Below are 23,509 nucleotides of genomic sequence, written 5' to 3'. Positions count from 1 at the left end.
TGTCACATTATTTTTATTTCAATGGTTTTGTAGGTCTTTTTTTTTTTTTAATTTTATTTTTTCAGTGTTCCAAGATTCATTGTTTATGTACCACACCCAGTGTTCCGTAATCCGTGCCCTCCTTAGTCCTCACCACTAGGCTCACCCAACCTCCACCCCTCCTACTTCCAAAACCCTCAGTTAGTTTCTCAGAGTCCACAGTCTCTCATGGTTCATCTCCCCCTCCCATTTCCCCCAACTCCCTTCTCCTCTCTGTCTCCCCATGTCCTCGGTGTCATTTCTTATGCTCCACAAGGAAGCAAAACCAGATGATAATTGACTCTCTCTGCTTGACTTATTTCACTCGACATGTCTTAATATCTGATAAATAAAATATAAGGTTGACTTTGCCTTTATGGATTTTTTTCTCCAATAAATGTTCTTTGGAGTAAGTTTATTGAATCCTGCTGGAATTTTTATTAAGATTGGAATAAATGTATAAATTAGTGAAGAAGTGGCAACCTTCTATTAAGTTGTTACTAAAATTATGAAAGGATATGGAATACTATTCAGAACTTCTATGCAGTTTATTGGAGTTTTAAAGTTTTTTCCATAGTTATTTTTCTTAGTTAAGCTCCTAGATACTTTCAAGTGTTATTTGTTATTCTAAAGGAGATCTTATTTTTATTTTAATTTCAGGTAGTTATTACTGGGACACTGATGATTGTTAGTAAGTATTACATGCAGCAAATTTACTGAAATTTTGCTGAATTATATTACTTCTAAAAGCTTAATGATTCGATTAGTCTTTTCCAGTTAAATGAATCAAACCATCCGCAAATAATGAGTTTTGTCTCTCCTCTTCCAAGCCTTTTTACTCTCATTTGTTTCACTTGTTTTATTGATCAGAATCTCCAATATTATGTTAAAAGGAGTTGTAAGAGTTGTTATCCTTGTCATATGCCTGATATTAAAGAGAATGGATGTAAAATCTATTAAGTATAATATTTCCTATGAATATTGGCATATAACCTTCATCAGATTAAGAATCTCTTTTCTATTCATACTTTGTTAGATTTTCTTTTCATCCTAAACAGTAATGGATTTAAATGCTTTTTCTGCATCTACTGAGATAAATCAAAATATTTTCTATCAAAATAGTGAATTAAGTCATTAGATTTTCCAATGTTGAACAAATCTTGCATTTGAGATAAATCCTACTTAATCAAAATGCCTTTTTAAGCATACAGCTGAAGTCAGTTGGCCATGTTCTATTTAGGATTCACAAAGGCTTGTCCACAACTGAAAGGGGCAGATGATCACATTTTGCATTATATTCACCTGGTGTTAGAATAAGAAATACTCTGCCCTCATTGCAAAACAAGGGGAATTCTTATACATTCAGTGCTGGAGGAAGGGAACATTGGCCACTTGGGAAAAGTTTTTGGCACGTATTTTATAAAATAAAATATACATTTCATATAGAACTCAGAAATTCTATATGTAAGTTATTTATCCAAACAAACTAAACACATGTGTTGGCACAAAGAGGTGTTCACGAATGCTTCTGTAGCTTTACTCGTAATACACACAAGCTGGCAACGACAACAGCTTCCACAAGCTGGTGAACTAGTATAAACAGGTGTGAAACCACACGACGGAACACAGTACTGACACATGCAGCACAGAAAGTCTCATAACCGTTATTGCACACGTGAGAGTAAACACACCAAACACAGTGTAACACTCGAAGTGTAGGACTTTCTGAAAAGACATAAGGAACAAAAGTCAAGTCGGTGGCAGGGGCGGGAAGGAAAAGCTGACTACAAAGGGACTCGGAGGACCTGGGTGGTAGATACTCTCTATCTGAATCTGGTGGGACTTGGTATCTGGTAGGGGACCTCGCCAACTTGACTTGGACTACATCCATCAACTCTTATTTAATTTTATGCCACAGAGAATGAACTTTACGTCAACTACTTATCAGTAAACCTTAATTTAAAAAATATAATAAATGAGGGGCCCCTGGGGGGCCCAGTTGTCAAGCCTCTGCCTTTGGCTCAGGTCATGATCCCCACACCCTGGGACAGAGCCCTGTGTTGGGGGACCCTCCTTAGAGGGAGCCTGTTTCTCCCTCTCTCTCTCCCACTCCCCCGGCTGGTGCTCTCTTCCTCTCATGATCTCTCCCCCTCCGTGTCAAATTAATAAATAAAAAAATATTTTTCAAAAAAAGAAAGATCAGTTAAAACCCATGAGTTTAAAAACTACACTGAATGGACTCCAGAGCACAATCTTAATGGCACTGCTGGAAAAACAACATGCGCAGAACTAACGGACACTGGACTCCTCATCTGCGACGTCCGGCATCCGCCGGCGAAGGGATGGTGTGTTCAGAGGCTCAGCGGCAGGTGTAGATGTTTATGCCGAGATGAGCTATTATTTTGGCATAAGGGCAAAATGGAGGTATTTTCAGATACACAAAGACCAAGAGATTTTATCACTTAATTTCAAAACCTTACTGGGAAAGTCATCATGAATAAAAGTGTATTCCGGTGAGATGAGAGAACCTAGACGAAATGAGATTCGAGAGAAAACCAGTGACCAGAATTTGACCAAAACTCCAAACAATGACTCCATACCCTGGACGACCGCAGTCCCCACACTCTGGGCAGCTGCTGAGCTCCTGATCCTGTCCAGGAGGAAACAGCACAGAGCAACTTCAGACCTCTTCCATGAAAACCTATAGCTAAGTGTGAGGTTACAGTATTAAGGGTAACAGTTACCATAAGAGAGAGGAATAATTGTTGGCTTTCAGCCAGCACTGGGAAAAGTATTTACAATCCACCTTGCAGAGACAGAAAAAGAAACAAAAGAAACAAAGTACCAGGATGAAAAACAGCAAAATTCATTTGGAAAAGTGCGTCTAAGTAAGTCAGTAGCCCAAAAAATGGTGGATGTGTGATGTTGTCCAGGTGAAAGACAAGACACTATCACCTGAATCATGACATTCAGACGGAAGGACTGACAGGAAGTGGCCAGGGAAGGGACGCCACCTCAGTGCAGAGCGCTGCAGTCCGGCCTGGCTCTGCTAACAGAACTCTGCCGTGTCTGCGACCCGTAAGCCGCAGGAAGCGCGGGTGTGGTAATGTGGAGCGATGTGGAGTAGTACACAGCAGGGTCCCCGGGAAGACGAGAGGAGCAGCCGACGGCAGACAGTGTGGGGAGCGCTGAGAGGAGGAGGAAACGGACACGCGGCGTCTCTCCTTCCCGTCCATTCCCAGCGTGCAGAGAAGAGGGAAGCAGGCCACTGCCCCAGGGCCGAGGTCCTACGAGTAATCACCCTTGGAAATAACTGCTTAGAAGTCACATGCTTTGGGGGAAGAAAAGCAACTCATTGAGGAAAACAGGAAACCATAAGGGAAATTTTAAGTAGTTAAAATTCAATGTAAACCAAAGTGCTTCATGCCAAAACTCACTGGCTGAAACTAAGCTGGTCCTTTGAGAGACACTTATAGCCTTAAATGCAAACACGAAGAAAAAAACTGTTTGAAAATAAATTGGTGAAATATTGCACTTGGAGGGAGGAGAGTGGGAACGAACAATCCTAAACGCAGAAGGAAGAACACAGCGGGGAAGCGGCGTTAGTGGGAAGGGGGACCCCAGCGCGCACTGGCATTAGAGCAGTCCACGGAGTGAGGCACTTACCACACGGGATCGCCGTATCTTACTCGGAAAATGAAAAAGAAAACTAAGCTGTATCTGAGTCATGGCTCCAGGTGGTGACTCTGCAGGATCTCGGGTCCCTCCTGACCGGTGGTGAGGACAGTGGCTCTCCCGCTGGGCCATCACGGAGTTACTGGGGGAGCGCGCAAGGTGCCGGGAACGAGTTCTGAGTCAGCAGGAACAGACGGAGAAGGGCTGGGTTCAGTCGCAGGAGTTAAAGCTCCCGCCAGAGAACCAGCCGAACCCACACCAGGCACACGGATCTCCGAACAAGTGCTTCCTGGTCCTTTGTCGGCAGCCGCACAGGCTCCGACCACACCTCCCTGCCAGGACGGTCTGCGCAGCACCAGACACCACAGCCTGTGAGCGTTGCAGGGCCGGGGCCGCCTTCTTCTGGTGGACTTTGTCAGGCATGAACACACGCACTGGAGCACACTGCAGCGTGGGGGACACTGCAGGGACACGGCCGGGTGACCCGTGCCCGGGGGTGCTTACGTGGCGCGACGTCATGTGGGAGCAGAAACTGTACCAACGTTACACAAAATGCACGATCTGAACATCACGCCTGCAAGTACAAGGCACATCCTGGGGCGCTTGGGGGGCTCAGTGGGTTAAGCCGCTGCCTTTGGCTCGGGTCATGATCTCAGGGTCCTGGGATCGAGTCCCGCATCGGGCTCTCTGCTCAGCGGGGAGCCTGCTTCTCCCTCTCTCTCTGCCTGCCTCTCTGCCTACTTGTGATCTCTGTCTGTCAAATAAGTAAATAAAATCTAAAAAAAAAAAAAGAAGAAGAAGAAAAGGCACATCCTGTAGCTGTAAGTTCATGAGCCCGTCGGAGGGCGCACACGTGAGACCCGCTGTGGGGAGGCCCTCCTGCATTTGCTGCCGACTGACCAGGTAAGATTTCTTCCTCCAAGAAGTATTTGCAGCAGCTTAAAATAAATAAAAGATAATAAAATGGAAAACAGTCAGCTCACAATCAACTAACAAGGAAATTAATTAACCAGAGTCATGACCGAAGCCGACACGGTTTCAGGACAGAAGTTCTCACGGAGAACTCAGTTCCAGTGACGGCGGCTGGGGTCGTGGGCAAGCACACGCGTAAGTTCGCGAAGTGGTGGCTGAAATCAAGAAGGTGGCACTTTTCCCCAACTTGGTCTACAAGCTTAATACAATTCTCAAGCTTCCAGTGTCTTTTCCTCCTTCATTTCTGTACAGAACAGCTGCACAGACACAACTGTTGGAAGAGAGAGGTGGGAGCCAGAGAACGACACTCCACACACGGCAGAATTCAAGGCGAAGAGGCTCGGGGGACAGGCCGTGCAACCCGCCCGGAGCGAGCACGGCCCCGAGCCAGGCTGGCACAGCCCCGCCGGCTGACCCGGACAGCCCCACCAGCCAGCAGGGAGGGACAGTGCCCAGTAAGACGTAAGGGGCCATCTGGACAAGGGTCTGGTAGTTCCTGTGAACACACACACGCAGCCACCGTGCCCAGCAGCTGTCACGCAGTCGTGCAAGCATTTACCGCCCTCCGCCTGGGGTACAGGGCACTGCAGACGGGCGCCCGCCCAGGTCCCAGGACTGCGGACAGGAACGATGGGTCTTCAGAGGATGCTGCTGCATGAAAAAGCCAGTCAGAGAAGGTTCCACGGCGAGACCACAGACACGCCTGCCAGCAGGAGGGAAACGGGACAGGTGACTGGTCTCCAGGAGGCAGGACAGGCCTGGGGAGAATGGGTGTAGTGACAAAGGGGACTCAGGAGAGATCCTCACGAAGACGGAATGTCCTGGACCTTGACTGTGCTGGTGGACACACGTACATGGAGCCCCAGAGCTAACGCACACATACACACACCCGTGCACGGGCCACGTGAGAAACATGAACACTATGGGCAGACAGCCATGTCCTGTAGGACCCAGAACCGTCAGTGTGTCTTACGCCGCAGGATGGACAGTAACTCGGTGTGTTTCTGAGCTGAAGCAGAGATGCCGTCCACAGCTTCCCACTTGTCTTGTATGAAAGGCAACCAGCGCACTGGGGTCCAGGGTAAAGGAAGCCCCAGGTCTGTGAAGCCTCAGGGTGTGTGCGCTGAGCCTGCTCTCAGCGCAGACCCTACAGGCAGCGTGTCCCTTCCCCAGGACACCTGCCACCAGCACGTCCACAGGGCTGGCGCAGGGACCTTGCATGCACGTGCCCATGATCCTGCCCATCTGCAGCGGCACAGTGTGGGGAGCCCATGGGTGGGCCGCCAGGGGGCTGGACGGGACTGGGGAAGGCTCCCGGGCAGTCACTGCATGTCAGATGGCGGCCCCAGCAGCTCCCTGAGAGGTTGTGTCAGCGGCGCCCAATGGTGGGCTGAGCTGAATGGGGCGGGTGTGCCAGAAACATCCTGGAATGTTCTCCAGAAAGAAACCCCGGCTGGTGCTGGTGGAAGACGGAGTCAGTTGTAGCGCACACCACCCAGATCACAGCACTTGCCTCTGTGGCCCTTCACCATGGATTGCGAAACGCCCGTCCCAGGCGCCCATGTCCAAGCTCAGAGGATCCCTGTGTCCCCGACGATGCCTGAGCCACGTTCACAAGGCTGCCTTGATCCCCGAGGCTTCAGAGGACATGGCCCTGCTCACAGGAGGGCCACGAGCTGGCCCCACACAGGTCTCAGGCCCTGGCGCCCAGGAGCAGGCTGGCCATGGCAGTACCTGGCCCAGAGGTCCCCGGGGCTCAGGTGGGACTGGGACCGTCGTTGGAGAGGACGATGGCACCCTAGTCTGCAGGGGAAGTGTGGAGACACACCACGGCCAGACTGTTTGCTGCAACCGTGCCGTGGCCCGTGTGGAAAGAGCACAAGACCGCGGGTGAGCTCCCGTCCAGCAGGGTCACGTGCTTTCTGCCCCTGGGCAGTCTAGTCTCAGGACCACTGTGGCCGCCTCGTCTGACCCTGGGTAACCACGTCTCACTCTGGCCCACAGCCTCGAGGCCCCCACGCAAACAGCATCTGGGGTCTTGCTGGGGTTTTCCCCCAGCCTCCCGCTCACGAGGCTCATCCTGAGAGGACCTGCTCTTCCGTCCCCGGCAGAGTGAGAGTGAGTCTGATCTAACCCGCAGCCGTTTCTCCCGCCAGGTCCCGCTGCTGGGTAATCACCGCGGATACGCGGGTGGGACAAAGCTCGGATTCCAAGGTTGTCTGACCAGTGATGGCCAGAAGCCTCAACACGGCCCTGCCTGCTGGACACAAGCCGGAGGGTCAGCACTGGCCGCCACTCCCAGCAAGCTGGCCAAGGAAGTGAGTCAACGGAGCAGCATCTTCATGAGCGTGGGTCTGGGATCCAGTTATTCCAGAAGGTTCTCTGTAAACGAGGTAGAGCTAAGCAGCCTGACACTCGCCCACGACTAAACCCACGGACAGCCGGCCAGACCCTCGGCCGCACCAGGAGCTGAGGGCACGGCCCGGGGAGTGAGTGAGGAGCCCCACCGACAGGGAGAGGGAAATGGTGGCTTGAGAAGTCGGGAGAGGGAAATGGTGGCTTGAGCACGTGGCACATACAGAGAAAGGCACGGGGCCGTGGCTGGGCTGGCCCTCTCACTGCAGGCAGGAGCCAGGCCTCCTAGGACCCTGGCTGTACAAATATGGAGGCAACAGGGCAAGACCTGAGACCCATCTGTCCCATTGAAAGTCCTGTCACGAAGACTGGAGTCCGACACAGCGCGCTAGGACACGGCCCGTCCCCGCTGCGCTCCGCCCCCTCAGCTGGCAGGACGAACCACCAAACGTTCAGTGGCTCAAAGTGGCACCAGGTCAGCACCTACAGTTCCGTGGGTCAGAAGTCCCAGACGGGTCCCACTGGGCGAAGGGTTCCTACTTCTAAACCAACCACAGTCCCTGGCTCACAGCCCCTTCTCACGTGAGAAGGCCACACCCCATCTTTCTCTTCTGCTTGCTCTCCGGGACCTGTGATTGGACGGGGCCCGCCTGCGTGACCCAGGACTGCCTCAGCGGCAAGGTCAGGCGACTGGCAGGCCTCATCCAGCTCAGTTCCCTGTTACCACGCAAAGTAACATATTCATGCATTCAGGGGACTTGGGTGTGGACACCTTCGGGGCCACTGTCTTGCCCATTCCTGGAGGGCAGCTAAGACCTGTTGGCGCAGCAGAGGCTCATTGGTACTAGAATTGGGTCTTGGTGGGTTGAGAGCACACTCAGGGCTCCCTGCCGCACCAGCGGGGAGTCCCATAGACCGTCATCTCTTGTCCCAAGCAGACAACCTCTGACAGGTCGGCCCCCGCTGCGTCCTTGAAAAAGACGCCCTTTGGCTGGGCCAGCTCTTGTCCCAAGCAGACAACCTCTGACAGGTCGGCCCCCGCTGCGTCCTTGAAAAAGACACCCTTTGGCTGGGCCAGCTCTTGTCCCAAGCAGACAACCTCTGACAGGTCGGCCCCCGCTGCGTCCTTGAAAAAGACACCCTTTGGCTGGGCCAGCTCAAGGCTGCCAGGACGCAGGGGACGGGCTGGACACAGCGGGATGTCCCTCACTGTGTCCCTGGCACAGTACTGAGCTCCTGGGCACTAAAAGGAAGGTTTGCTCATAAAGGGGGCAAAATTCCGGTTTGAAAAGATAGTAATAGGTTAAACTATGCTAAAAACAAAGGTTTAGGGGAAATCTACTGACACATAAAACTTACTCCGAAACGCATCCAAAATCAGACGGATTCCTGAGTGGACGGAGGCAAGCTGAGAGGATGGTCATGTGAAGAAGTGAGACATTGACGGTAGAAATCTAGGGAATGGGACTTCGTCTGTTTCCTGCACAGCTCTCCCAAATTTGCTGTGTACAGAACACTGTCCTATGACGCTGGGGGCATTCCTCCCTCAGATGAAGGCATCACGTGTCGGAAGCTACGTTATTTCAAGGCTACAGAAGAAGTGAAACCTTACCTTCTACTTTCCAACCTGCCAAAGACCTTACAGGACATCTGTCAGGGAACACGGGACGCCTGGGCTCCCCTCCTGCCCGTGGCTCATAAGGGGCACGTGGCCTTCCATGTGACCTTCCACATGACCGCAGTGGCCACAGCTGAGCAAATGCCCCGTGGCTGCCGGCACAAACTGCGTTAAGAAGGACCTGCCTGACCCTGCTGGTTAACTTACTGTCGAGCGTCCCTAATGTCCTCGCAAGCTCCTGTTCATTGTCAGGACGGACTAGGGTTCCCAGAGCAAGATGGAGACAGGAAGGAAAAGCTGCTTTGCCAGCTGCCACCCGTTGGAAGCTCTGCAGCCGGCATCCCGCGCACTCCTCACACAGGCGGGCAGGCACAATGCCACCACGCACGGACGCACACCTTTTCCCCTTCCGTTCGCGTGGTCTGAGTAACGTGTTGCAGGCGGGCACAGTGCCAGCAGGCTGGGATCACGCACAAGGGTACGGAAGCCCAGCCCTCAGCCACGGGCGGCCCCAGACAGCAGCGACCACCACTGCTTGCAGGGCTGCTGGAAAGCAGAGTTTCCAGACCACCCAGACCTCCCCAGGTAGAGCCTGTGTCCTCAAAGGAAGCCCGGAGCTTCAGCGGGACGCTGACACTGAGAAGCACCTCCCCGCTACACCAGTGGTTCTCAGAGCTTCCTGAGATCCAGATCCTCCGCAAGTCCAGGTAAAACAGTTGCTGGGCCTTACCCACTTCTGTATCCAGTAGGACCGGGTGGAGGACCCAAGATCTGCATTCCTAACAGGTGACGGCGGTGCTGCGGGTCCAGGGTCCACACCGAGAAACACTCCCCTCCCTCACCTGCTCCCACGCCTCCCGCAGCTGCCATACGGGTCAGAACAGAGATGCTGGCGAGCATCTCCCAAGCTGTCAGACTCACAGTCTTCAGATGTTAACTCTACGGTGCACATTTAAGTTTTTGCAACACTTTCCTGTTTCCGGTGGAACTGGAATTTCTCTGCAAACGTGCAGTATTTCATCTGAGCTAAAGCCTGGAATGCCACAACAGCACCAGCTACACTTGGAAGGGGTCCAAGCACTTCTCCATGTTCTCCATCTTATTTTATTTTTTTAAATTTCTTTTCTGTGTTCCAGAATTCATTGTTTATGCAGCACACCCAGTGCTCCATGCAGTCCGTGCCCTCCTTAGTCCTCACCACCAGGCTCACCCAACCCCCTACTCCTCTCCCCTCCAAAACCCTCAGTTTGTCTGTCAGAGTCCACAGTCTCTCATGGTTCGTCGCCCCCTCCCATTTCCCCCAACTCCCTTCTCTCCTTCTCCCCATGTCCTCTGTGTTATTCCTTGTGCTCCACAAATAAGCAAAACCATATGATAATTGACTCTCTGCTTGACTGATTTCACTCAGCATAATCTCCGCCAGCCTTCAACAGGCAAATGAATAAAGAAGACAGGGTCCGTATATACAATGGAGTATTATGTCTCCATTAGAAGGGAGTATATATATTTTTAAATAATTTACAAGGATACATATGAGGTAACACCAACAAGCAGAAAAGCATATCATGTTCCTGGATGAATTATCCAAATTATAAAGATCTCAATTCACTGAAAATTGATCCAAAATTAAAAACAATCCTAATCAAAGCCTCAGTATGAAAAAATAACTCCAAAAATCATCTGGAGAAGTAAAGCATAACAATAGCTAAGAGGACAATAGCAGAAAAGTAAGAAACTCCAACTTATGCCCCTCTCAATAAAAGCAATTTTAAAACTGCATAATTGTCAGAATTAGCTTTTCTTCATAAATCTGAAAATCAAAGGACTGTTAGAGCATTTGCTCAACAGCAGAGTTCTAGGTGCTGGGTTGCTCTCAACCCTTCCCTGCAGGAATCCCAAGGCTCTGGTACTAGCACATCTTTCTGTTCCCAGGTCCTGGCTCAGCAGTGGCCATGACACTAATACCCGGACCGCCTACAGGAGACGGAGCAGAGCAGTGTCGTGCACAAGACTTCAGTCATGTACTTCGCCCTATCTGATGCCTCCCAAAAGGCTTGTCCTGTTGTATGCAACTCAGTACCAGTTAGGGTTAAAGCATTTGTCTACAACGGTCAGAGGCTAATGCTGTAGTTGCTGCTGGCTGGGCAATAGATAATATTTGGGGAAAAAACAGACAAACCAGAAACCTTGGAAGGGGAGGCTTCCATATGAGCTCGAAAAGCTCAGCCATATTCCTGGGAATCTAGAAGTCCATGTGCATGCTTAGGGCTGCATAGATGCTCAGGAATGACCTGAGAAGGCCCTATATTCTCACCTCTCACTGACCTTGAAGCTCTATGAAGATGTAAAGAAAGATTTGTACATTGCTTGGCTGAGTGTTGAAGTTGTGTGTGTGTGCGTACACACACACACACACACACACACACACACCTCCTGTTCAAAGACTGGGAAATTGCTTGGTCTTGAGCGTTTAAGGAAATCTCTGCTCTATCACTCGTTGACAGCCAAGTTAACTGGACATTGACTTCAATGGCTACAAGTGACAAATAATACTTGCAGAATGTGCAGAATCAGTTCAGAAAAGTAAGTAAAGCATGAATAAAGATAATTATAATAAGCAGTAATAAGAAATAGTCCTAGGAAGGAGAGAGAATCTGAGTCTAAAACTAGATGGATCACTTTACAATGATCAAATACTGAGTTTTCAACAATAAAAAAGTATAAGGCATGCAAGGAAACAAGATAGTATGGTCTAGACATTGGACTTTCTAGACAGACTTCAATCAGCTACTTTAGTCAGTTCAAGGAGGAACAGGAAACCATGCCTAAAGAACTGACGGGAAGTCTGAGAATGACACGTCACCAAGCTGAGAATGTCAATGAAGAGCTGGGAATTAGAAGAACCAGATAGAAATTCCAAAGTTGGAAAGCATAATTCCTGAAGTGAAAAGTTCACTTGAGGGTCTCCGCAGCAGATCCAGGTGAGCAGAGGAAAAATCAGAGAGCTTTAACACACGTCAGCAGGAGCAGATCCTGTGGGACACCATTAAATATCCCAACACACATATGCCATTTCCAGAAAGTAGGAAAAGAAAGGAGTAGACAGAATATCTGAAGAAATAATGATGAATATTTTCCAAATTTTATGAAAACCATTAATCTATACATCTAAGAAGCTCAAGAAACTCCAAACAGAGTAAGTTCATAGAATACCAGCATATATTATAATGAAACTTTCCCAAGATTAAACAAAAAGACAATCTTGAAAGCAGCAAGACAGAAGCAATTCATCATGTACAAATGATCATAAGACAATTAGCACTGGATTTCTCATCAGAAGCCATGGTGTCCAAAAGGCAGCAGGGTACCATAAACAAAGTGCTGAAAGAAAAAAAAAATCAGTCAATTGTTCTATATCCAGCAAAACTATCCTCTGAAAATATAGGAAAAATTGGGATATCCCCAGATAAACATTAAGAGGGTGTGTTGCTAGCAGACCTTCCCTACAACCAATGCTGGAGGGAGCCCTTCAGGATGAATGGAAAGACACCAGGAAACAACTCAAGTCCATCAGAACACCAGCAAACGTAACTAAACAGGTAAATGAGAGACAGCATAAATGAACTTTTGTTGGTAACTCCTTTTATTTTCAACTTGATCTAAAAGACAGATGCATAAAGCAATAACTATAAATAATAACTATACATCTATGTTGGTGGGGAAGCAATGCATAAAAAAAGAGAAGACACAAGTTACTAAAACCAGGAGTGAGACATTATGACTGACTTTAAGGAAATAAAATGATCATAAGCGACAACTCAAACCACAGCATCCCAGCAGGTCATGGGATGGACATGAAACGGACACAATCACATGAACATATGAACTACCAAAACTGACTTACGAAGAACTAGCTCTGTAACAGTTAAGACGACGAAGTCAGTGTCAGGATGATGGAGATGATAATTAAGACCTTCAACAAAGAAACTCAGGACTAGATGGCTTTACTGCTGAATTCTGCTAACAAATATCACTATTAAATTTTTCACACAACAGGGGCGCCTGGGTGGCTCAGTGGGTTAAAGCCTCTGCCTTCAGCTCAGGTCATGATCTCAGGGTCCTGGGATCGAGTCCCGCATCGGGCTCTCTGCTTGGCAGGGAGCCTGCTTCCTCCTCTCTCTGCCTTCCTCTCTGCCTACTTCTGATCTGTCTCTGTCAAAGGAATAATAAAAAAAAAAAAAAAGTTTATTAAAAAAAAAAAAAAAAAAAATTTTTCACACAACAGATGAGGAAAGAACACTTAAGAGCTCATTCTGTGAGACCAGTATTTCCCTAAGACAAAAGTCAGGCAACGATGTCACAGGGAAAGAAAATTAGAGAATAATATCCCTTATGGATACAGATGCAAAAATCCTCAACAAAATACAGAGGAACTGAACGCAACAACATACAAAAAGCTTATACACTATGATTAAGTGGGATTGACCCCAGGAATTCAAGGTTAGTAGGCCATACAAAAGTCAGTTCATGCAATACCCCGTAACAATGGAATAAAAAACACATAAACATCTCATCAGATACAAAAAAATTTTAAAGTATGGAACATCCTTTGATGTAAACAAAAACATTTAACAGACTAGACACAGAGGACACTTTTCTCTACCATTTATGACAAAACCACAGCTAAGATCACACTTAATGGTGAAAAACTGAAAATTTTCCGTAAGATCTGGAACATGATGAGGATGTCTGTTTTCAGAACTTCTATAATACACTGTAGTGGAGGTTCCAGCCAGAGCAATTAGACAAGAAAAAGAAATAAAAGCCATCTAAAATGGAAAGGAAGAAGTAAAGCTATCTCTATTTGCACATGATATGACCTTATCCATTGATAGTTTCAAAAACTCCATTAAAAGTGACATTAAAACTAATAAACCAGTGCAGCGAGGGTGTGGAATTCAAGATCGACATCTGAGATGAGCTGCACGTCTACACAGTAGCAGTGAACATTCTCAAGGTAAATTAAGAAGATAATTTCATTTACAATAGCATTGAAAAGAGTAAAATACTCAGGAATTAATTTAGCAAAATACATGCATGACTTTTACAACAAAAAATATGAAACACTGTTGTGAGAAATTAAATAAGATCTACATAACAGAAAGTCATCCTATATTCATAAAATGGAAACAATGTTGTTATAATGGCAAACTCCCCAAATTCAATGAGAGATTCAGTGTAATCCCTATCAAAACTTTTTGTACATACAAGAAGAAAATCTGATCCTAAAACTCATATGGAAATGCAAGAGACCCTGAATAACCAAAACAATCTGGAAGAAAAACAAAGCGGAAGACTCACACTTCCCACTCTCCACACTGACTACAAAGCTACGTAACCCGGTCAGCACAGCAGTGCTATAGGACAGACATAAAGAACAACGCGGTGGACCTGAGTGTCCAGAAACACACCCACAATCCATGGTCAGCTGACCTCTAACAAGGGTTCCAAGCCCATTCAGGAAAAGAACCGTTCTTTCAATAAACGGTATCAAATGACGGTATATCCACAGGTGAAAAAGGCACGGGGGTTAGACCGCTACCTTCTATCCTACAGAAAAATGACTCTCCTGAGCTAAGGGGTACTATGAAATTAAAAAAAAAAAAAAGTGCAAGGACAGTCCGCAGGATGAAAGGAAACAGTCGCCGGTCACACATCTGATGAGGGTCTAACAATGAATGTCAGCTTACCCAATTAACAGTGGGAAGAGTATTCAACAGAGTTTTCTAAGGGATTTGAGTAGAAATTCTCCAAAGAAGACATTAGAGACATAGACTTGGCCAAGAAGCATACAAGAAGATACTCACACCATCAATCATTAGGGAAATGAAAATCAAACCACGAGGTGCCACTTCACACCCACTAGAATAGTGGTAACCAAAAAATCAAAACTAAGTGTCAGCAAAGATGTGGAGAAATCAGGACCCTTACACATTGCTAGTGGGACTCTAAAATAATGCCGCCACCATATAGTTTTGGCAGCTTCTCAAACGGTTACAATCACGGTGGTGGCGCTTGGTGCCGTGGGTCTCCCAACGCGGACGCGTGACACTGTGCAGCGTCAGAACAGTGCAGCCCACCCCAGTCGCAGGCCGCAGGGAAGCTGCAGGACATCAGCTGACGCTGAAAAAGCTTTTGGCCAAAGCCAACACGCGTCGTGACGAAAGTGATGAATGAAGAGTCTGCAGCGCCGGCAAAATGGCGACAGCGAGCATCACAGGTAACGTGGGGGACAGAACGCTCCCGGCCAATACGGCAAGAGTGAGGCCCAATGATGTGCGTGTTGCGGGGAAGAAAACAGTCTGTCTCTGCAGATGACACGACTGTCTGTGGAGAAAATCCCAAGAGGACAACTGAACAACCAAAACAATTCCACAAAAAACAAACCACAAAGAGCAAGCCCAGAACGTGACCAAAGTCACATCACACAGAATCCCACCTCATCCCGTATGCGGATAATTGAGGAGACCAATGTTAGAGACGGCATCATTTACAACTAAAGAAAATCATATACCAGATACAACCTTCAAAAGCCCGTGCGGTGCAGACCACAACGTGGGGACTAAGGCAACCGAACACCAGCACACGGAGAAGGACACACCTATCCACGTGTCGGCAGACTCAGCACGGGGACCGGCACCACGCATCACCCCTGCCGCCCCCGCCCCACGCCCTCCTGCCTTCCATACGCACCAGAGCGGAGCTTCCGCAGGTCCCCTGGGGCAGGAGCTGCCGCATCCTGAGGACAGTTCTCGCACGAATCCCTGGCTGAGGCGAGCCCCGAGTGCCGAGACCTCGTGCTGTGCACTGCCTCTGCCCACAGACGGCCGGCGTTGACCTCCAACTCTCGGCTGCTCCTCGCGCGCCAAGGTGGGCAGACGGGTAACCATGGGCAGCGGGAAGGTCATCCTAGGACACGTTTCAATCCCGCTCCAAAGTGGCCAGGGTCGGCACGGACTCATTTAAATCCCGTTTCTGAATTTTCCCCTGAACAGACAGGCGTACAGAGTTTTCCCACCCGAAGTGGCAGAGCACACGAGAGCATGAAGGTGAGGCCCTTGTGAGCAGGCGGCCAACGTGTCTTTGTCCAGTCGGGTGGAAGCTCTGAGGTCCTCATCCTGCGGGGAGCACAGAGGGGCACAGAGCACGCGCAGTGAGCCCTCAGCAGTCAGCTGACCGGAGTCATCCAGTATCCCAGGCAATAAAGAACATGCTTAACATTTTGTGTTAATTGCTAATTTCAGGGCAAGTGGAAGAATTTACTGGAATTTAGAATACAAAGCATTTGAAGAATCTTAGATACAAGGAGCTGTCGACCTCCTGCAGAAGAGGGTGAAGGACTTCACAGGGCTGAAATCAGCGGCTGAATGTTCTTCAGGAAGTCCCGTCTCGTAGCCTCTCCTGGGCTACAGCGCAGCTCTAAGGCCGAGGTGACCCCTGGGCGTGCACAGCACGGTCTGGTCACGGGGCACGCACACCCGACTCATGAAACTGCCTTCCCGTGGGACCTGGGGCACCGCTTCCAGCCCACGGAGCGGTTTTGCAAAGTCAACATCTCATCTCAGTGGCGAACAGAGCTCCAGCTAATCAGCTCCAGAAGCAGGCAGGGGCCTATATTTTTGTTAGAAATAAACACTGTTGTCATGATGATTGCTTAAAATTTTCAAGAAAGCATTTCCAGAACACAGTGATCTGAAGCGGCGCTGAGTCCTGAAGTCGTGGCCCGATGACATCAAGGCACGGCGTTCGGGGAGCCTTGCCTGGGATTCAGAGCCTGTAGCAGCCCTGGGGCCCCAGTGAGACCAGCGCGGGTTCCAACTCACAAGCACCTTATTCCGAAAGTTCAGTCTGTGGGCTGGAACTAATTTCAGAGCAATTATCAAGAAGAAACTTAAAAGAGACTTTAAAACGGGAACTTCTAGAAGAGTCTGACGTCCACCATGAATTACACCTACACTAAGTGTCCTGTAGACCTACAGAAGGTCCACAGACGATTTCTGAAAGGGAACCGGTCCAGGCCTGCAGATCCCTCTGCCCCGGGGTCGCCTCAAGCCAAAGGGTCTCTTAGCAAAGCATGTAGTAGCTGCGGAGGACCCGAAGACAGCACCACAGAGACCACCAGAGCATGGGCTGTGCACGCCGTGGGGAACACGTCGACACCCCCGCCCCCGTGTGCAACCCCCTGGGGACCGTCAACAAACCGTCCCGCTCCGTGTGCTTCCCCCTGGGGATCAGCCTGTGGTCGCAGGCTCCCGTCCACATGCGAGCATTTCAGTCCTCGGTGATGAGCGCGCACTGGCAAATCCTTCTTTCAGATGTGATTCACTGTTGAAACATGTGAGCAGAGGCCAGAACTGTCATCTGGGCTCATGTGACATCTAAACACAGGACCCTCTGCTGTTCCTTTCTCCCGTCGTGGTTTGAGGAAACGCACTTTGAAGTTGGGTCTCTGGGTTGCCGCGGCGGCTGCGCATCTCCCTACCTCGCTCCTCCTCTCCCTCCCCCCCCTCCCCCTCCCCCCTCCTCTCCTCCCCCTCCCCTTCCTCCCTCCCTTCCCTGCTCCCACTGGAAGGAAGGACCTTAGTCTCCACTTCAGGCCTCTCTTCTTCTTCATCAGTGATGCTGAGCCTCCGTTGGAAACACCTAACTAGTTCTTGAGGACGTGCTCTGGCCAAGTCTAACCTTCTCCGCGTCCCGCGGCCAGGCGAGCTGGCTCGTCTGAACGAACACCGGGTTCCACTAAGTATTGTGCCTCTGCTGTCACGTGTCAAGAGAGGACAGAGTTGGGGTCACGTTGCGTGGCTTCTTCAGCTGTGTCTAGTTCTTATGTTACAATAAAATTATTTTGCAGTTCTACTTCAATTTGCTGTAGTTTATTCTACTGTGTTTATTTCATTTTCTGAATGCCCACGGCCCGTGAAAATCTGGTTGTTTGGGGCCTCCCCTCTGAGAGTGCGCGGCAGCAGCCGGCTTGGGCAGTTCCCCCGCACAGACGGGAGTCCGTGGAAAGCCGGTGCCGAGCAAGCGTGGGGCTTCTGCCTCTGAGTCTGACGTGCTTGTCCTGGAAATTCCAAGGGAGGCCCCCGTGTTGTCTGAGCACCACACGGCCTAAGGAGCCTTGACACATACACACGGAAATGGCCACGCAGGGCTCCTGAGGGCGGGTGGCGGCTGGGACCCACGTGTAGGCCTCGCCTGGCCAGGCCACATGGTTAAGACATCGGCCTCGGTCCACATCTGAACACATCCGCGTGACTGTCAGTGGGAGGGGACAGGACACGGGACAGAGGGCCAGCCTGGGCCCGCGGAAACTCCTTGCAGGTGGTGCGCACCCCCAGCACCACGCATGCATAAATGCCAACAGTCACGTTTCCCTGGAAAGTATTAAATTCTCACTTAAAGGTCCCTGCCTCGTCCTCTGGTACTTCTCAACAGAGCCCCTTTCTGCATTCTTCTTCACGGGTGCGGTCGTTCCTCCGTGTTTCTCCTGACCCTGGATACCTGCCCGCCACCTGCACCAGACGTCACTGCATGAGAGTAACAGGCAGGCGGGCGTTGGCCAGGACAGACGTCGTACACGGAGCATCTCGAGTCCAGGACACGTCGTACACGGAGCGCCTCGAGTCCAGGACACGTTGAACACGGAGCGCCTCGAGTCCCTTTAGAGTCCATTTCTGAGAATGGCCTGCGTTCCCACTTCTGATACAGAACTGTCAATATTCAGCAGACGAGTATCTTCGATGGCAAATAACCAGTACCCCCCCAGCTCGACACACACAAACTCAAACAGAAAACCGTCAGCCTGTGGGGACGACACATGATCGGAGCCTTGACCGCCGTGGGAGCCTCCACACTTGCTCCGGCGCCAAGCTCCCCAGACGGCAGGGTGTGGCTGTGCTCTGGGGACGGCGGCACTGCTGTGAGCGGGGAACCTGCCGATGAGAGCCCCTCCTGGAGTGTGTGGTCCTGGCACCGGGAGTCGCACCGCAGAGCGCAGAGGTGGGCCAGACGGGAAGCACGGGTCTTGGTGAGAGGGCAGATGTGCTATGAGCCTTGCCACACTCTGGGTCCAGGAACAGAAAAACCAGCTTCCTGACACCCCTCTAGCTCCAAACACTGTCATTCCAGTCCCACTAAAATGGAACACAAACAAACAAATCCTAATCCTCTGAACCCACAAAGCAATCACCGAGAGGAACACTCTTTCCCAGCTCAGGAAATCTCAGAAATTCCACAGCCAAGTCCATGCACCTGAGGCTAGAACGTTAATCCCAGCAGCCACTGTCCCCATGGAAGAGAGGGAACCAGACCTTGACTGCTCCGAGGCAACTGATGAAGCCCACGCAAGCGTCCAGACCGAGGACCGAGCCGTGAAGGATCCGGAGCTCACGCTGTCCAGTGACCGCAGCCGTGACCTACGAGAGGGTGCCCGGAAAGCAGGTTACGCAGTGACCGTGATCACTCAAGTCCTGGAGGTTAAGGCATTACCAGCTGGACGGCCAGCACAACGGGCTGAACTCCATGACCTAGCCCAAGCCCTCACCCTCAGCAAAGAAAAGCGAGTCAACCTCCACATGCCTCTCAGTACGCCTTTGCTCCTGGGCACATACATGGGGCCATCCAGAAGGAGAGGGGCCTCCTTACTGCCGCGGGAAAAGCTATCAACAACAAGGAAGATACTACAACTCCTCGAAGCCATCTGGCTTCCAAGAGAAGTAGCAATTGTACACAGTAAGGGACCCAGAAAGGAGACGACCCCATAGTGCGGGGAGATCATCCGGCAGATGAGGCTGCCAAGACTACAGCCAGTGGGGACACAGACAGAGTCCCTTCCCTGGCGATGGCACGGACACCCCTGGGAGAAGTCCCTCCCCCCGGTTACACTGACAAAACGGGCCACGGCTGAGGGACCCACCCTGACTACGAAGGGATGATGGGTGATGCCAGACGGGCACGTCTTCATCCTAACAACAGGAGGGCGTCCAGTCAAGGAACACCACCGGCTCACCCACCTGGGGAAAACGGCAGCAGGGCCCCCCCCGCCAAGGAGCTCTCCTGCACCCGCCAGCAGCCAGCCGTCAGCGGCCGTGCACGACCTGCGCGGACACAACGCCCGGCCTGTGCCACGGCCCCTCCAGGAGTCCGGAGGAGGAGGGCAGCAGAGCCGCCCAGAAATCTGGACATGGACGCAGACGGGCAGCTGAGCAGGGGCCCAGACGTCTCCTGGTGATAACGCGCACGCACTCTGGACGGAGCAAAGCCGGAAGTAGCCAAAGTCCTCGCGTGGGAGGTCGTGCCCTGGTTCGGCCTGCCGTCGACCATGCACAGTGACGACGGGCCCGCATGTGTAGGAGACGATGTACAGGTCTTGACCGTCTCTCAGCATCACCTGGAGGCTCCGCATCGCCTACTGGCCACGACGTTCAGGGAAAGGAGAGCGAAGGAACCGCACCCTCAAGGGGACCCTGGCAAAGTCTGCTCGGGGGACTAACCTCCCACGGCCAGATCCGCCGCCCTGCGTGCCCGCCGCACCCCTAGGATGCTAGGTTTCTCCCCTTTCAGATTAGTGTGCGGACGGCCTCCCCGTGCCTGGAGAGCCTTCCTGGAAACGTATGTCAGGCTGGGGATAAAAAAAATAAAGACAACTTCAGGCCCTGGGGCCATCCTGAATGAATGACAAAGGTGACCACCAAGAGCCCCGACTCCTCAGGGCCCCAGGTGCACCCCTCCAGCTGAGACTCAGTCCAGGTCAAAGACTGGAAAAGGGACCCCCGCACACCACAGTGGACGGGGCCCCACACTCTTCTAACCACCCCCACTGCCCTGAAGGTCTCCGGTGTCCCCCTGCGGGGCCACCACTCTAAAGCAAACACAGCCCATCACCCGGACGAGGAGCCACACCAGTAAAAGTCCAGCCAAACCCCACAGACCCGCTCTGCTTCGCCTTCAGTGAGACCCACGATGGACGGACACCTGTGCGCTGTGGTGCCTAGTTCCCACCGGCACAGCACCCCTCCTCCTGGGGGTCGGACTCTACACTGCTGCACCTCTGACTGGACTTTTCCCCGGAGACTTGCCATTATTACTGTTTATTGGGTGACCCTACGGTGCTCTACTGCCCTTACCTGTCTGCAGGTTTTACCTGCTGCCGGGCTTCCACGATGGCGCTCTCTCACGGCCGGCCGCCAGCTGTCTGCTCCCAGGCGCACTGCAGCACGGTCTTCCCAACCACGGGCGGTCCTGGCCTTCCGCGACGCGGTGCGCTGGTCCTCCTCACGGCCTTCAGCTTGCCCGACCCAGCGGGGGGTGGACACCCCCCCCCCCCACGACAACCCTGCACGCTCGTCAGTCTCTCCCCTGGTCTCCAGCCTCCCTGGGAGCGACGTCCCACTTACATGCAAGACCTCCTGGTCGCCCCTGACGCTCCCCCACGGCCATTCCCCTTCTCGTGAGCCTGAGGCTGTGTCGGGTGCTGCCGACGTCAGGATGTCCCTGGTCCGGTGCGGGGCTACCGATACAGCACACAGTGGACATTCCGCCCTCCCTGAGCCTGGCCTGGCCTGACAGCGCCAGTCCGATCCGCCGGCTTCCTGCTCCGAAACCGGCTCACAGCCGCGCAGTGGGAACCTAATCTCTGTGCTGACCGGCCAGGGGTGTCCGAGGAGCCCTAACCCAGCGGCAGGAGGGAGTCGGTCGCGGTGGGAAGCGCTCCGGCAGACAACTGGGTGGGAGCCCCCCCCCCCGCCCCGGTCTGGCCCCTCCTCACAGCAGCATGTGGTCCTCGTACTCGGAACACCCTGACCAGGTAATGACCGCACAGACCGCTGAGACCAGATGCCATCGGTCCTTCCTTACTGTCACCCCGAGGAAATGAAGACGACGCCCTTAAACTCGGTGTCTGGAGGGGACTGAAAGGGGATGAGAAGGGAAATGAGCCTTCTAAGGCGGCCGGCCAGTCCAGCAGGGAGACCCAGTCCCGGTGCCAGGGCCATTCCAGGTTGTCCGTCCTGCCTCCCAGCCGCGGCCACCAAGAAGTGGCACAGACATGGAGTAAAAGCGTATAAACTCCCTCCTTTGTCTATGCTCAGGGCTCAGACCTTAGGAGACGACTCTCCTCCGAGCCGGCCAGCGTTACATAAACCTCCATCCTCCAAGGTCTCCCAGGGCGGCTTGTCTCTTCTGTCAGGACTGGAAGAACCAGTCCAGGTTCTGTGACAGGACGAGCAGGAGCCCTCGTCAGCCTCGGCCACAGCTGTCAGGACCTGACCCGAGGACACAGCTGGCCATGCCCAGGGAGTGAGAACAGACGCTGGGACGCTGTGTTTTCACTTGCACTTGATCCTCGAACAACGTGGGGCTTAGGGACGCCAAGCCCTGCATGCCAGAATGCCACACGTAACCTGTGGTGCCTCAAAACCGTAACAGCCGAGAGCCCGCCATGGGGCAGAAGCCTTCCTGGTGCACACAGTCTGCACGCCACACACCTCACACCGAGCGTTCACGACAGAGTCAGCTGGAGAGAAAGAACGTCACGGCCACGGCCATGTGGAAGAGAATGTGTGTTTACGGGACACGCTGTCGTGATCGGGAAACCTGCAGCCAGGAGGACCTGCACAGCTCGCCCCGCATTGCGCACAGGTCAGCGCGCCACTGGGGAACAGCAGGAGGCTGACAGCACTGAATGAACCGCTGAGTATGAGCACGAACAACAAACGACCCCTAAGAAAACACAGCGAATGTCCCTGCAGGCTTCAGCATGGCAAGAGTTTCCAGACAGGCCAGAAAGTAAAATCTGCTCTTCATAAGAATCCCACACTTAGGTTCTTTAAGGGACATTACAACACAAATAGACAAACCACAGGTCAGGGGAACACAGGCAACACATATACCTATGAGAGTATCCGGAACGCACGTCCTCAACGGGGCGGGGGGGGGGGGGAGGGCTGGCTGGCTCCGTGCGGCACCTGACTCTTCGTTTCGGCTCCGGTCAGGATCTCAGGATGGTGGGATCCAGACCCGCATGGGGCTCCGTGCTCGGCGGGGGTCTGCTTGAGGTGCTCTCTGCCTCGGCCCCTCCCCACCTCACGAACACATACGCGCTCTCTTGCAAACAAGTAAACCTTTAAAAATAATAAAAAGTAAAAAGTTCTACTACTCAGCAGTAATAATGAACAGTTAAAAACAGGCCTATAATCACAGGACATAGTGTCCGAGATCAGGCATTGTTAGGGAAATGCAGGGGTGCTGGGGGGTGTGAATGGCACCTGCTCTAGAAGGTTCTGAGCCTGCACCTGCCCCGCAGCCGTGCCCCCATCTGCTTGCTCAGGAGAAAAGGGAACACGTCTCCACACAGATGCCTGCACCAGAAGCAGCTTTAGTCCTGAACGCCCAAACTGGAAACACCAGGACCTCCTTGGCTGACCCAACGGAAAAGCTCTCCATCACATACAGGAGGGACCACCAGGACAACCAGCAGCACAGAAAGGGTCCCCCTGCCTGGTGCTCTAGAAAAGACAGACCAGGCTATGGGGCAGATGCTGGGACACTCTTTGCCCTGGGCCATGGAAGGTGCCAGTGAAGGGGATGTCCTGTGTCTGGAGCGGCGTGGATCCCAGGGACATGTGTGCCGGGTCACAGTGACTGCGACCACCACCTACCTACGAGAGGGGCAGAGCCAGCCTCCGACATGACTCTGAGCACACTATCAGCGCAATTGTGCCAGCACGGTCCACACCGGCTGCCTCCACCTTCAATCTTGCCATTTTAATTTTTTTTAAAGATTTTATTTATTCATTTGACAGACAGAGATCA

At 51.8% G+C, this 23,509-nt stretch overlaps 1 protein-coding gene across 29 annotated transcripts in view; it reads right to left on the bottom strand.

Annotated features, from left to right (window-relative positions):
• WDR27 (WD repeat domain 27) overlaps positions 1 to 23,509 on the bottom strand; it is a 197,558-nt gene that overhangs the window by 84,660 nt on the left and 89,389 nt on the right. Inside the window, exons 25-28 of one of the 29 annotated variants that reach the window (XR_009354392.1) lie at positions 20,191 to 22,818; positions 19,614 to 19,662; positions 19,309 to 19,341; positions 19,009 to 19,113 (exon numbers count right to left, since the gene is read on the bottom strand). The exons of 21 other annotated variants lie outside the window; for them this stretch is intronic. Coding sequence is in view for 1 of the 8 variants with exons in the window: in XM_059176469.1 (XP_059032452.1) it covers positions 5,334 to 5,423 (90 nt within the window). In the remaining 7 variants the exon portion in view is untranslated. Of the gene's footprint in view, positions 1 to 34; positions 5,424 to 19,008; positions 22,819 to 23,509 lie in introns of those variants that run through there. 7 more of the 29 variants (XR_009354395.1, XR_009354394.1, XR_009354396.1 and 4 more) reach the window with 7 other exon arrangements.

Source organism: Mustela lutreola, chromosome 6 (assembly GCF_030435805.1).
Source record: "Mustela lutreola isolate mMusLut2 chromosome 6, mMusLut2.pri, whole genome shotgun sequence".
Lineage (NCBI taxonomy): Eukaryota > Metazoa > Chordata > Mammalia > Carnivora > Mustelidae > Mustela > Mustela lutreola.
Note: the sequence above shows the minus strand (reverse complement) of the source record. Positions and strands in the feature narration are given on the sequence as shown.